The sequence below is a fragment of the Tursiops truncatus genome, chromosome X (assembly GCF_011762595.2).
Source record: "Tursiops truncatus isolate mTurTru1 chromosome X, mTurTru1.mat.Y, whole genome shotgun sequence".
Taxonomy (NCBI): domain Eukaryota; kingdom Metazoa; phylum Chordata; class Mammalia; order Artiodactyla; family Delphinidae; genus Tursiops; species Tursiops truncatus.
The window spans coordinates 1844234-1858905 of NC_047055.1; the positions used below are offsets into that span (position 1 = coordinate 1844234).

Below are 14672 nucleotides of genomic sequence, written 5' to 3' on the forward strand. Positions count from 1 at the left end.
TTCTGGCTGAGCTGGCCACCCCTTTGTCCCACCGTCACCCCTGCCCACTGGTCCCTTCCAGCCTTCATCGCAGAGCCTGCTGGAGAAGACCTCTCCACGTCGACCTTTGGGATCTGAAGGGAGATGGCGAGGCCCAGAGCAGGGCTGGCCTGGGTCTCGGGGGTGGGGCTGGAGCAGGGGCCGGGCTTCCGCTGAGGAGGGTAGCCACGCACAAGTCCCTCTCCGGAGTTCTCCTCCCAGCATCCTCCCACCCCCTTCCGTGCACAGCCGCGCAGGCCCCTGAGCCCGGGGCAAGTCCCGAGGGGTAGGCAGCTTCCCCCGCTGTCCCCACGGCCAATTCTAGGCCATCCTTTGCTCTAGGCTTTGGTGTCACACAATGTGGTCCCACCACGCCAGCTCCCCTTTCTCTGTCCATAGCCCGGGGGACCTCAGGCTGCCATAACCTTGGCCCGGTCTCTACAGCTTGGCCTCTTCACCTCCAACGACCTGTCCTGCCTCCCCTTAGCCCCCCACGCGGGGCCTTGTCATCTCCTGTCCTGCCACCTCAGACGTCCCCTTCTCTGGCTCTCCTCCCCTCTTTTGGTTGTTCACATTGGCCTCCCAGCACACTCACGTTTTCTCGCTTTGCCATCAACATTGATTGGGCCTCTACTCTGTGCCAGGCGCTGAGCCCACCGGCCAAGGTGCCCACCGTCACGCAGGAGGTCCTGCAGTGGAGGGAGTGGGCTTACTCAGGCGGTGGGAATGATCCGCCCGGGGAAGGTAGCAGCTGGCTGCTCAGGGAGGCCTGATCAGGAGTGCCAGAGCCAGCCTTCCAGAAGCAACCACACTCCTTCGGAGACAGCCAGCTCTTCCAGCCCAGGCTGCAGCCACATCCTCGCTGCGGAGTCAGAGTCCGGCCCCAGCTCCGGCCGCAGTGACACAGGGCGCAATTTGATCTTCCGCCAGCAGGAGGCGCCACAGTCACATTTTTCCACGTCCATCAGCCACCTGTTGATCCTTCAGCACCTGGGGCAGCTGCTCAAAACCATTTCTCCTCCCCCCTCCCAAATCCTGCCCCAGGGACGTCCTAGCCTGGGGGAGAGGCCTACCCTGCCCATCTGGGAGCAGGGAGACGGGGGACCCCCAGGTCGGGCAGCGGCGTCGCCATTCATCCCTCCGAGCCCTTCCCATCTGGGGGGGGCAGTTTGCGAGAAGAAAGCTTTGGGTGACCCAGGCCGTGGGAGCATTTCGGGCTCAGGGAAGAGCAGGTGCTCCGGTACTGAGGCTGCGCCGGAGAGACGGGTCAGACTGGAGCCTGGTGAGGTGAGAGCTGGGCCTCGGTCTTTGAGCTGCGATGAGCCGCTGGCGGGGTGGGGGCCTGAGAGCGCCCTTGTCCGGGCTGGGGAGGTGCTGAGCTGCTGTTGAGTCTGGAGCCGGGGCCAGAGGACTGGCCTTCCCAGGTGTCAGGGACCAGACTGGGTTTGAGGGGGGAGCCCTGTGGGCATCACAAGAAGCTGTCTCCCTCATTCTGGGCCATACAGGGTGGGCCACACGCTCTGTCCTGGAGCGAATCTGTGGCATGCGGGATCTAGTTCCAGACCACGGATTGAAACCCTGCCCCCTGCAGTGGAAGCGCGGAGTCTTAACCACTGCACCGCCAGGGAAGGCCCAGTGGTGAGTGTTTATTGAGCACTTACTGTGTGCCAGGCACCCGTATCAACTCCAGCCTCGACTCTGAGGTAGCGACTCTCATCATCGTCATCCCCACTTTGGATACTGGGAGGCGGGGCATAGAGGCCGCATAACTGAGCCAAGGCCGCGCAGCCTTGGGCTCTGCCTCCTGCCGGTCTCTGTGTAAGTGAGGAGCGCTCGCTGGGAACAGGAAGGCCGTGTGGGGACTTGGGGAGAAGGCAGGGGAGCTCTTCTCCACCCTTCTCTTGCTGAGCGCAGCCTTGCAGGACACTCCCTGTGCCTCTAGCTCATTGAGTCAATTCCCTGTGAAACGGGAACCTGGCTGATGGGGCGAACCCCTCTGCGATTCAGTGTGAGGGCCTGGGCTGACGGCAGGGGCACGTCTGGGGGCCATGTTGGAGGGCAAGTGAGAGAGATGTGCTGACGGAGGGAGCTGAAGAGGGACTGGAAAGATGGACATTGGTCGTGGTGGACTGAGCAGGGGGACTGTGAGGGAGTCTAGGAGAGAAGCAGGCCTATTCAGGGCCCATGGTAGCCATGTTCTCTGTCCAACCCCACCTCCGCCCAGGCACCCCTGTCTCCATCCCTGTCTCTTCAGGTGGGCAAGACACGAAGTACGGAGTGTTTGGGAAAAAACCGAATAACCCGATTTGGTTGATTGAGGGTTGTTGCGACAAGTGGTTAGAGACTGCCCAGAAAGGTGAACTTTCTCAAGACGGCACTGGGGAGCCACTGGAGGGCTGTAGGGAGGATGGTGGCCAGATGAGATTTTTGCTTTAAGACAGTTTCCAAGTATTTTTCAACCGTATCTGGCCCCTCTTGATAAATACAAAAATCTCATCTCTAGATGCCGCCCCACCCAAGCCCGAGAGAGATTTCAATAGTTCCCCTCATGCCAGGGAGCCCAGCCTGCCTCAAGTGATGTCCCGAGTAGAGGCCCAGTTGTTTTTTCTGTTTATCCTTCTAGTTCTTTCAATTATTGCCTTATGTTGTTTTTTTTTTTTTCTGTACGCGGGCCTCTCACCGTTGTGGCCTCTCCCGTTGCGGAGCACAGGCTCCGGACGCGCAGGCTCAGCGGCCATGGCTCACAGGCCCAGCCGCTCCGTGGCATGTGGGATCCTCCCGGACCGGGGCAAGAACCCGTGTCCCCTGCATCGGCAGGCGGACTCTCAACCACTGCGCCACCAGGGAAGCCCCTGCCTTATGGTTATTAAGTGCAGATGAGTTTAGGATTGCTACGTATTTTGTAAGTTGCACATTTGGTCAAAATGGAGCATAGCAACTATATCTTTCTTTTCGTGAATACTTGCCTGTCATATCTTGTTCAATTCTTTTTCTTTCAAACTTCAATTTTTTTACTGAGATATAATTCACACGCCATAAACCTCACCCTTTAAAATGTACAATTTACTGTTGTTTTGGTACACAAATGTCCCTGACTTACAATGGTTTGACTTACGATTTTTTGACTTTTCCAACGGTGCACAAGCAATACGCGTTCAGTAGAAACTGTGCTTCGGATCTGGGATTTTGATCTTTCTCCAGGTTAGTAATATGTGCTGCAGTCCTCTCTTGTGATGCTGGGCCGTGGCAGCCACCCGAAGCTCTCACTCAGCCACTTGATCACGAGGGTAAACGATGGATACACTTAGGACCCTTCTATACCCAGACAGCCATTCTGGTTTTCACTTTCAGCACAGTATTCAAGTACGTGACATACTCAACACTTTATGAGAAAATAGGCTTTGTGTTAGGTGATTTTGTCGAACTGTAGGCTAATATGGCTGTTCTGAGCATGCTGAAGGTAGGCTAGGCTAAGCTATGATGTTCGGTAAGTTAAGTGTATTACATGCATTTTCGACTTAGGATATTTTCAACTTATGATGGGTTTATTGGGATGTAACCCCATCAGAAGTTGAGGAAGATCTGTGTTTACAGTTTACGTGATCACGATCTAATTCCAGAATATTTTCATCACCCCAAGGGAAAACCCTGTACCCGTTAGCAGTAACTCCCCATCCGGCCCCCACCCCCCAGCCCCTGGCAACCACTAATCTACCTTCTGTCTCTGTGGACTTCCCTATTCTGCTATTTTATATAAATGGAATCACAATATGTGGCTCTTTGTGTCTGGCTTATTTCATTAAGCATAATGTTTTCAAGGTTCATCCATGTTGTAGCATGTATCAGTGCCTCATTCATTTTTATAGCTGAACGATGTTCCATTGTATGGCTAGACCATGTTTTATCTATCCATGCATCCACTGATGGACATTTGGGTTGTTTCCACCTTTTGGCTATTGTGTGCTATGATTATTTCTGTGCAAGTTTTTGTGTGGACATACGTTTTCAGTTGCATTATTTGATAGAATTCACCAGTGAAGACTTCTGGGTTTGGATTTTCTTTGTGGGAAGATTTTCAATTACAAATTCAACTTATTTGCTTGTTATAAGTCTATTCAGATTTTCTTTCTTTTAAAGTCAATTGAGGTCATTTTTGTCTTTCCAGGAGTTTGCCCATTTCATCTGAATTGTCTAATTTGTTGGCATAAACTTGTTCAAAACATTGCCTTATAACCCTTAACATTTTTATGGGTCAGTAGCAATGTCCCTCTTTTCATTCTTTTTGAAAAAAAATAAATTTATTTATTTTTGGCTGCATTGGGTCTTTTTTGCTGTGCGCGGGCTTCCTCTAGTTGTGGCGAGAGGAGGCTACTCTTCATTGCGGTGTGCGGGCTTCTCATTGCAGTGGCTTCTCTTGTTGTGGCGCACGGGCTCTAGGCACTTGGGCTCAGTAGTTGTGGCACGTGGGCTCAGTAGTTGTGGCACGCGGGCTTCAGTAGTTGTGGCTTGCTGGATCTAGAGTGCAGGTTCAGTAGTTGTGGCGCACGGGCTTAGTTGCTCCGCAGCATGTGGGATCTTCCCGGCACAGGGCTCGAACCCGTGTCCCCTGCATTGGCAGGCAGATTCTTAACCACTGCGCCACCAGGGAAGTCCCCTCATTTCATTCTTGATCTTGGTAATCTTTTTTTTTTTTTTTGACCGTGCTGTGCAGCTTGTGGGGTCTTAGTTCCCCAACCAGGGATTGAACCCGGGCCCATGGCAGTGAAAGCACTGAGTCCTAACTACTGGACCGCCAGAGAATTCACAGGTAATCTTTTTTTCTTTCTTTCTTTTGTTTTTTTTACAGTATTATTATTTTTAAATTTATTTATTTATTTTTGGCTGTGTTGGGTCTTGTTGCTGCGCGCGGGCTTTCTCTAGGTGCAGCGAGTGGGGGCTACTCTTTGTCGCGGTGTGTGGGTTTCTCATTGCGGTGGCTTCTCTTGTTGTGGAGCACGGGCCCTAGGCGCGTGGGCTCAGTAGTTGTGGCTCGCAGGCTCAGTAGTTGTGGCGCACGGGCTTAGTCGCTCCGTGGCATGTGGGATCTTCCTGGACCAGGGCTTAGTCTCTCCGTGGCATGTGGGATCTTCCTGGACCAGGGCTCAAACCCGCGTCCCCTGCATTGGCAGGCGGATTCTTAACCACTGCGCCACCAGGGAAGCCCCCCCTTTTCATTCTTTTTTTTTTTTTTTTTTTTTATGGTGTGCGGGCCTCTCACTGTTGTGGCCTCTCCCGTTGCGGAGCACAGGCTCCGGACGCTCAGGCTCAGCGGCCATGGCGCACGGGCCAAGCCGCTCCGTGGCATGTGGGATCTTCCTGGACCGGGGCACGAACCCTTGTCCCCTGCATTGGCAGGCGGACTCTCAACCACTGCGCCACCAGGGAAGCCCCTCTCTTTTCATTCTTGATCTTGGTAATCTTTTTCTTTTTTTTTTTTCTTTTGGCCGTGTTGTGCAGTTTGTGGAGTCTTAGTTCCCCTACCAGGGATTGGGCCCTGGCCCACGGCAGTGAAAGCACTGAGTCCTAACCATTGGACCGCCAGAGAAAAGAACAGGTAATCTTTTTTTCTTGATCAGTCTAAGTAAGATCAACTTTGCTGGTCTTTTCAAAGAACCAACTTTTCACTGATCTTCTGTATTGTTTTCCTCTTTTCTATTTCATTCATTTCTGCAGTAATCTTCCATCTGCTTGCTTTGCATTTAGTTTGCTTTTCTTTTTCTAGTTTATTAAGGTATGTCATTTGGCCATTGATTTGAGACCTTTTCTTGTTGTTGTTGGTCTAGGCATTTAAAGATAAATTTCTCTTGTAAACAATATATAGCTAGCTGAATCTTGCTTTTTTGAATCTCTGATTTTTGATTGGGGCGTTTAGACCCTGCGTATTTAATGTAGTGATTGATATGGTTGGATTTACATTTGCCATTTTGCTATTGGTTTCTCTATATTGCCTGTCTTTTCGTTCCTCTCTTCCTCCTTGACTGCCTTCTCTTGTGTTAAATATTTTTTAGTGTACCATTTTATTTCTGCTGCTGATTTTTTAACTATATATTTTTGAATTACAGTTGCATTACAGGGACTCCCCTGGTGGTCTAGTGGTAAAGAATCCTCCTTCCAATGCAGGGAACGTGGGTTCGATCTCTGGTCGGGGAGCTAAGATCCCACATGCTGCAGGGCAACTAAGCCCGCACACCACAACTACTGAGCTCACACGCCTCAACGAGAGAGCCAACGTGCCGCAAACTACAGGGCCCATGCGCTCTGGAGCCCACGTGCCACAACTACAGAGCCCACGCGCCCTGGAGCCTATGCACTACAACTAGAGAGAGAAAACCCACAGGCCACAACTAGAGAGAAACCCGAGCGGACTGTGCGCTGTAACGAAAAAGATCTCGCATCCCTCAACAAAGATCCTGTGTGCAGCAACTAAGACCTGATGCAGCCAAAAAAATAAGGAAAATAAATAAATAAAATAAATATTAAAAAACCCCACAAAGAACAATTGCATTACGATACGGATCTTAACTAATCACAATCTACTTCCTATTAGTACTCATACAATTTTCGGTAAACTGTAGAGACTTTGCTCCAGTATAGCTCCATTCCTTCCTTCCTCTTTTGTGCTCTTAATGTCATGTATATTACATCTATATATGTTATAATATAAACTCAACCACACAGTGTTATAGCTATTGCTAAAGAAGTTGAGAAGAAATAAGGAAAAATATATTAAGAGAGACACTTACATTAACCCAGATATTAATCATTTTTGCTGCTCTTCATTTCTTCTTGTGAATTCAAGTCACTAACTGGTGTCAGCCTGAAGGACTTCTTTTAGTATTTCTTGTAAAGAAGTATACTAGCAATGAATTCTCCTAGTCTTTGTTTATCTGGAAATGTCTTTTTTAAACCTTCAGTTTTTTTAAAGGATAGTTTTGCTAGATATAGAATTTTTGATGGACAGTGTTTTTTTCTTTCAGCTCTTTGATTATGTCATTTCACTGTCTTTGGCCTTCATTGTTTCTGATGTGAATTTTATTGTGGTTTCCTTCTAAGTGGGTCATTTTTCTCCTATTGCTTTCAAAATTTTCTATCTTTGGCTTTCAACAATTTGTGAAGTGTCTATGACTCACTCTCTTTGTTTTTATCTTATTCGGGGTTCATTGAACTTCTTGGACCTGATTAATGTTTCTCATAAAATTTTGGACATTTCTGTCATTGCTTCTTCAAATATTTATTCTGAGCCTTTCTGTCCTCTTCTTCAAAACCTCCCATTACACATATTTTAGAATGTTTGATGTTGTTCCACAGGTCTCTGAAGCTCAATCATTTTTCTCTCTTTTCTCCAGATTGGATAATTTATATTATCGATCTATTTTCAAGTTCAGTAATAATTCCTTATGACATCTGGAACTTACTCTTTAATACTTCTAGAGGACTTTTCATTTCAGTTATTGTACTCTTTAAATCCATTGTTTCCATTTAGTTATCCTTTCATAATTTCTGTATCCCTATTGAGAATCTCTATGTATTGGTTCTTCGTTGTCCTACTTTCCTTTAACTCTTTAAAAATATTTATTTACTTTCTTTATTTTTTGGCTGCATGGGGTCTTAGTTGCGGCATGTGGGATCTTTGTTGAGGCATGCAGGATCTTTCATTGTGGCACGGGCTCTGCATTGTGGCGTGCGGGCTTCTCTCTAGTTGTGGTGTGCGGGTTTTCTCTCTCTAGTTGTGGCGCATGGGCTCCAGGGTGTGTGGGCTGTGTAGTTTGCGGCACGCGGGCTCTCTTGTTGAGGCGCACTAGCTCAGTAGTTGTGGCACGTGGGCTTAGTTGCCCCGCGGCATAGGGGATCTTAGTTCCCTGACCAGGGATCGAACCCGTGTCCCCTGCATTGGAAGGCAGATTCTTTACCACTGGACCACCAGGGAAGTCCCATTTCCCTTTAACTCTTTAAACATGGTTTCTGTTAGCACTTTGAACGTAATTATAATAAGTGCTTTGAAGTTTTCATCTGTTAATTCCAACATCTGGGAACACTCAGAGACAGTTTCTTTTCTTTCTTTCTTTTTTAAAAAAATATTTATTTATTTATTTGGCTGCGCCGGGTCTTAGCCGTGGCATGCGGGATCTTTGTTGCTACGTGCAGGATCTTCTTTGCGGCATGCAGGATCTTTAGTTGCAGCGTATGGGATCTAGTTCCCTGACCAGGGATTGAACCCGGGCCCCCTGTATTGGGAGCGTGGAGTCTTAGCCACTGGACCACCAAGGAAGTCCCCAGAGACAAACAGTTTCTATTGACTGTTTTCCCTAATGTGGGTCACACTTTGCTGTTTCTTTGCATGTCTTGTAATTTTTTTTTGCTGAAAACTGAACATTTTATTTTATTTTATTTTTTAAAAACCATTTCATAGTTTTTAAAAATTAATTAGTGAATTAACTTATTTTTGTCTGCATTGGGTCTTTGTTGCTGTGCTCGGGCTTTCTCTAGTTGTGGCGAGCGGGGGCTACTCTTCATTGTGGTGCGTGGGCTTCTCATTGCGGTGGCTTCTCTTGTTGTGGAGCACGGGCTCTAGGTGCGGAGGCTTCAGTAGTTGTGGCTCGCGGGATCTAGAGTGCAGGCTCAATAGTTGTGGCGCATGGGCTTAGTAGCTCCACGGCCTGTGGGATCTTCCCAAACCAGGGCTCCAACCCGTGTCCCCTGCGTTGGCAGGTGGATTCTTAACCACTGCGCCACCAGGGAAGTCCGAAAATTGAACATTTTAGATAATATTTTTCATCAACTCTGGATTCTCATATTCCCTTTCCCCTTAGAAGTAGTTGTTTTGGAGTGTGTGTGTGTGTGTGTGTGTGTGTGTGTGTGTGTTTTAACTTGTTTGTTTCTTTGTTGTGTGACTATTCTGGGCTAAGTCTGTGAAATCTGTCCCCTCCCCGCCCCACACTGTGCAGTCAGTGGTGTCTCTGCTGAGTTAAAAAAGAAATAGTCCAGTTTAAAATTTAAGCCTGGTTCTCTAGGGGCTGCCCCCGTATCTGCCTAGCTTAGAGGCCAGACAATGATTGGACAGAAACTGTGCTCAAACATCTCAAGCCACTAAGGCTTGTGTGCTCTGCTGATGGATCTGTGTGTGGGAGGGGGAGTTCTTTCAATCTTCAGGCTATTTTCAGGCCTTCCCGGGGTTTTTTCCACTGACCCTTTTGAGTCTCCTACATACCTGTGCACAGCCTCAAGGCAGTCAGGAGAGTGTGGATGGCTTGGGACCTCTCCTTTCTCCAGCTAGGCAGGAATATGCTTGTCCCAATGAACCACTTGCACAACCTGTCTAGTAGAACTGAGCTGTTGGCCCTTCCCTGTTGTCTGCCCTTGAGAAGTTACTTCAGTTGACAATGCCCCCTGGTGTGGATATTACCCACCACTCCAAATTGACTTAGCCACCTGCAAACCTAGGCAGAGAAGCTGCTGGCCTTCATGAGCTGCCTTGTCCTGGGAGAACCTCCATGCAGTGTAGTATCTTCGGATCTCTCTGGCTCCGGCCCATGTCCATCACCACATCTCATCTCACTCTCCCGCCTCTCTCTTTCCCTTATAAAGATGCATATGATGGCATTTAGGGCCCACCTGGAGAATCCAGGACTATTTCCCCATCTCAAGTATCCTCACTGTTTCTGACCTTGGAGACTTTCTCTTATTTTCCCACGAGCTCAGCCATTCATTCAAAAATGTTTTTAGACTTCATCCTATGTTTTAGAGGTTCTGGACCAGGAGGGTTGCTCTGGACGCGTGGTCCACATTGCTCGCAAGGCCTCCACTGCATTCTCACACTGTGCTTGTCTCCACCCACCCTCCAGCTTCCTGTCACTTCCTGCCGTGTCTCCATCACCGGGAATCATGTCTTTAGAGCGACCGCCCCGGCTAGTGCGCAGAAGGCACTGGAGGCGGCCAGAGCTGAGGCTGGGAGGCTGGAAGGAGCAGGTCACTGCAGATGGCCCAGTGGCCTCCGCAGGCTCTCCCTGCCCCCAACCCAGCCTTTGGAGGCCAAATTCCACAGTGTCAGCCGGAGGGACGCACGCTTGGATGTGCAGTTTTCCCGTGTCCCTCACCAGCTTGGGTCCTTCTGCAGCTCCATCTCCTCACACTGGGGCTTGGGTTGGACTCTGCGCTCTCAGGGCTCAGCTACCAACCCCCCATGGTCACTTCTGGGTCCCTGCTCCCCTCTCTGCTGCTTCACAGGGTCCTGGTCCTGAGCCATGGGGCACAGAGTAGGAGCTCAATGAGTGAATGGGCGGCTCAGCCAGAGGTTGGGCCGACAGGCAGTGTGGATGCCAGGTGGGAAGTGACATGGGGGCGGGTGGTGCGCGAGTGCCCGAGCAGCCCAGCACACCCACTCCCCAGGTCTTGCTCCCTGCCTTCTCCCCCAAACTCTCCAAGGTGCTCAGGAAGCTGCTTCCCGCTGTTTAGGATCTTACAGAAACCATTTATTCAGGAACAATTAAGGAAAGCAGCCGTGGTGTGCATTCCCAAGGGTGAGATGGCCCTGCTGCAGGGACTGCTGGCCCTGGGCCGGGTCCGTAAGCGGGCTGGTGTGTGTGTGAGTGTTGACACATAGACACACGCACACACACGCACACACGCCGCCCATGAGGGGTATGTACTGCAATGAATGACTGTGTGTGTGTGCAGCTCGGCCCCTTCCCCGCCCCCCAAACCCACCACGGCCGTGTGGGACCCACAGCAGCAAAATCCAGGCCTGCTTCTTCCCCTCCCCCACCCCAGCTCTTGCTTTGAGACCCCATCTCCTCTGGCGGCAGTTTGACCACCCTCAGTCACAAAGAGCCCCAGTGATCCTGTCAGGACATCTGGGGGAAGAGGAAGAAAAGCATCTTTTCAAATGTCAAGTGGATAAACAGTCAGGGCGCCAGATGTGCGGCCGGGAGCCGCCCAGCGGCTCCCAGGCCGGCGCCCTCCCCTCTAGTGCTGCCCAGCAAGGAGCCACCCAGAAAGGGGCTGTCCCTGCGGACGCTGGGTGGCCGCTGCGCCTCCAAGGCCATGTCCCCAGGGAGGCCCCCAGTCCCAGGAAGCCCAAGCCCTCTGCGGAGGAGCAGTGGGTGACTATGCTGGTGTCGGCGGTGCACCCCTCCCCATAAGTAGCCATTTGGGAAGAGGGATGGGACAGGGAGTGGGTCCCTGTGGCAGACGAGGTGGCCGGAACGGGCCCACGGCCCTCCCGAAAGGGAAGCCGCAGGGGGCTCGGCGCCCGGCCAGCTCGGCCGAGTGCAGCCACCTGGAATGGTCTCTGGGGATGGGAATCCCCACCCCCCCCACCGAAGGAAAAAGGAACAGTCGCAGAAGAGGCAGGTTCTGGAGCGGGGTTCTGCCCACAAGCAGCGCGGGTCAGGCTGGCGGCCCCAGGCCCGGCCCATAGGCACGTTTAATAGGATTCCTGTGGATGTTTCAAGTGGGTAGGACAGGCCTGTCCCCACCGCCACCCTGGAGGGGCTCCCGGCTCCTGCCTCGTCCCACAGCTCCACATGAGGTATTGTGCTCTCCCCGCCCCCCCAGGCCGAGCCCCCTCCCTCCTCTTCCCCAGCACGCGGGTGGCTGGGCTGGGCGCACCCGCTGGGGGACGGCCCGGGGCCCTATGTGGCGTCCAGCTCAAAGACGCCATCGCTGGTCGGCGTGGTGAAGAAGGAGGGCGGGTCGGAGGCGGCCGACTCCTGCCCCCCGCTGCCCCCATCCCGGGCGCGCCGCTCCTCCAGACGCAGGCTGCGCTCGAAGTCCAGCAGCTGCCCCATGAAGTTGAAGTTGGGCGAGATGTTGGACTTCTTCCGCTTGACCAGGTCGTAGGCGTCGTTGAGCGAGAGGTGGCGCTTCTGCATGAGGTAGGCCACGGTGACGGTGACGGAGCGGCTGACGCCGGCCAGGCAGTGAACGAGCACCCCGCAGTTCTGGGACAAGGCCTCGTCTAGGTGGGGGCAGAGGGGGGCCCGCGTGAGGTGCGGGTGGTGGCCTTCCGGGGGGTCCCTGGCAGTCCCCGCCCCATCCTCCGAGCTGGGGAGCTGCTCCAGTGGTGCCCGGCCCCCGCAGGGCCATCCCGGCTCGGGGCTCTGGGGAGGCAGCTGAGCCTGGAGGAGCCCAGGTGAGGGACAGGGAAGACGTGGGAGAGGCCAGCAGCCAGGGCCGGGGCTGGGGAGGGAGGGGGGAGTGCAGAGCGGCCTCACCAATGAACGCGATGGCCTCCGGAAAGAACTGGGACAAGTTCTGGCTCCAGTGGTCCGAGATGGGGATCTGCTTGTAGTGAAAGTCGCCGTTCTTCTCGAAGAGGTTAGGCAGGTTTGGGGTGACATTGAGGATGTAGCGGATGCCCAGCTTGGCCAAGCTCTCCACGTTGGCCGAATCCCGGGCACTGCCCAGGTAGAGGTTGGGCAGGATCTGGACCGGGAAGGATGGCAGCAGCCCCGCTGGGGGGGGCGTGGCACCCTCCGAATCCAGGCCACAGCTCATGGAGTCTCGGTCAGGCTCGGATTCCGCGTCGGAGCAGTCGGAGCCCAGGCACAGGCCACCGAGCCCCACCACTGGGCTGGGCACCGGAGCTGTGCTTGGGCCCCCACGGCTGTCAAGGCTGGTCTCACATAGGTGAGGGCACTCGGCCTGGAATCTGCTGAAGCCACCTGGGAGGGGACAAGGGGAGGATCCCGGGTAGCCGAGCGCCCTGGCTGGGGACAGGGACCCGACCCTGGACAATTCCGATGCCTGAGGGGGCTGGCAGATGTCTCCGAGAGGAACTCGAAAGCCAGCAGTCTGACCTACACTGGTCTCCCGTGTGGTGTGCTCGGCACTGGTGGCTGCTGCTCCGAACGGCAAGGGCCCACTGCAGCTGCAAGGCGCCAGGCGGGGGCAGAGCCACCCAAAGAGGACCTTACACCCCCCCAGGGCCAAGCCAAGGCAGGCACGAGGGCTCAACAGAGTTTAGATGTACTGCCAGCCTTGGGGAGGACAGCGGCCATCAGTTAAAGGAGAGGAAAGGTTCAGATGTGAGTTCTCTGCCTCGGGGTCTCCTGACCCAGGTCGACCAGGGGCACCCCGAGGCCAGGGGCCGGGTCACAGCCGTGTCTGCGCTCTCCTCAGGGATGAGGTCGACCCCAAGGGGCAGAGAGCCTGGGAGAGAGTGCAGCGCTCCACCTGGATGGTCCCAAAGTCCCAAGAAGTGAACATCTCCATCTACAAACAACTACTATTTCCCTGGGGATGGCGGTGGGGGCCTGGAAATTTGACATTTTATGTATTTCTATGTCCCTGTGCATTCAGAATGGAGCAACAGACGACAGGCCAATGACCCTCCTGGATGGGGAGGTGGGGACAGCTGGCTCTGTAGGTTCATGGGAATCTCGTCCCTACCCTGGATCTCTGGGGGTGTTTGGCTTGGCAAGGAGCCAACATGCCTGTATCAGCCCATCTCCCCTCCACCCCCAAGCCCTGCCATGACCATGGCAGGCGGGGGAGGGGGGAGCTCTCTGCCTCCTCCTGCCTTCACTGCTTCTCTCCCTCTCTCTTCCCCTCCCCCTTCCAGACCCTTTGCTGAGCGGGATTTGTCCTCTTGTGGCTCCAGCCTCCTTCACCCATGGCTGAGCAGCTGGGGGAGGGGGTGATATGATGGGATGGGGGCTGGGAGCCCGAACTGGGCATTCCATTCTTGAGCATCCAGGGAGCCAGGTCAGGGCAGGTTCTCCCCATTTTCCAGACTCAGAAACTGGGGCTCCCAAGAGTGAAGGACTTCCCCAAGGTCATGCTCAGGGGAGGGAAACCTCACCTCCACTTTAGACAAAATGAGGCCGGGCTTGCCCAAGGTCAAATGAATCGTGAATGTCCTCAGAAGGTGGGGCCCGGCCCTCCCTGGGCTGGGGTCCTCCCCGGGCTGGTGCCCGCGGGCCACCACCCGCACCTACCCTGTAGGTAGTAGGCCAGGTAGCCTTCCTCCCGCAGCTTCTGGAGCAGGGTGCCCAGCACCGACTCGGCCTCCCACTCCTCGGCCTCGGCCTCGGCCTCCCCGCGCCGGTGCCGGCCCCCGCCCTGGTCGTACAGGAGCACCGGGGCGGGCGGGGGCGGCTGCAGCGGCGGCCCAGGCAGGAGCGCGCGCACCGACAGGCTCCCCCGCCGCAGGCGGCGCAGCAGCAGCGCGGGCAGGGCCACGCTCAGCGCCCCGCCGATGCGCGCCGACTCGTACAGCTCGCGGCTGCGGCAGTCCAGGAGCAGCAGCCGCGGCCGCGGGGGCGACAGCTCCCGGCGCAGCCACAGGCACGAGCGGCCCAGACCCTCCATGGGCTCGCGGCTCCTGGCACGTCGGGCCCCGAGAGCTGCAGAGAGAGGGAAGGCGCGCGACGTGAGCTCGCGTCCTTCGCGCCCGGCCGCCAACGGGCGCTGGCCCGGGGGCCAAGACGGGAAGCCAGGCCCGGGTCCTGAAGGCGGGCGCCGAGGGTCCCGCAGGGACGCCCCTCTACTGCCTGATTTTCTTCTCGTACCCCTCCTACAGTAAGGATATGCAGAAAGGCGCCCCTTGCGCCCCAAGAAAAACGCCCCAGGCAGCCACTCGGCGTTGCTTCCCGTCCCAGGAAGGGAAGTGAGAG

The 14672-nt window shown here is 54.1% G+C and overlaps 1 protein-coding gene and 1 long non-coding RNA gene across 2 annotated transcripts; one reads left to right on the plus strand and one right to left on the minus strand.

The window, feature by feature from the left end:
- Window positions 1-4546: 4546 nt before the first annotated feature.
- LOC141277550 (uncharacterized) lies at window positions 4547-6541 on the plus strand. The gene is made up of 3 exons (XR_012329119.1): window positions 4547-4825; window positions 5515-5611; window positions 6120-6541. It is a non-coding gene; the product is annotated as an uncharacterized lncRNA (long non-coding RNA).
- A 5108-nt stretch (window positions 6542-11649) lies between these two features.
- Window positions 11650-14393, minus strand: DUSP9 (dual specificity phosphatase 9). Its single transcript, XM_033849824.2, has 3 exons — window positions 13995-14393; window positions 12270-12719; window positions 11650-12013 (listed from the first exon to the last, which is right to left on the minus strand). Exons 1-3 carry the CDS (start codon window positions 14365-14367, stop codon window positions 11688-11690), a joined length of 1149 nt encoding a protein of 382 aa, XP_033705715.1. The 5' UTR covers window positions 14368-14393; the 3' UTR covers window positions 11650-11687.
- Window positions 14394-14672: the final 279 nt, after the last annotated feature.

What these genes read in the sequence shown, in the direction of transcription:
- DUSP9 (XM_033849824.2), bottom strand. Translation starts at nt 14,367, where the DNA reads ATGGAGGGTCTGGGCCGCTCGTGCCTGTGGCTGCGCCGGGAGCTGTCG. An exon ending in CCTGGCCTACTACCTACAGG is followed by an intron (nt 12,720 to 13,994) that starts GTAGGTGCGGGT and finishes GTCCCCTCCCAG; the next exon opens with GTGGCTTCAGCAGATTCCAG. An exon ending in GGAGGCCATCGCGTTCATTG is followed by an intron (nt 12,014 to 12,269) that starts GTGAGGCCGCTC and finishes GCCCCCACCTAG; the next exon opens with ACGAGGCCTTGTCCCAGAAC.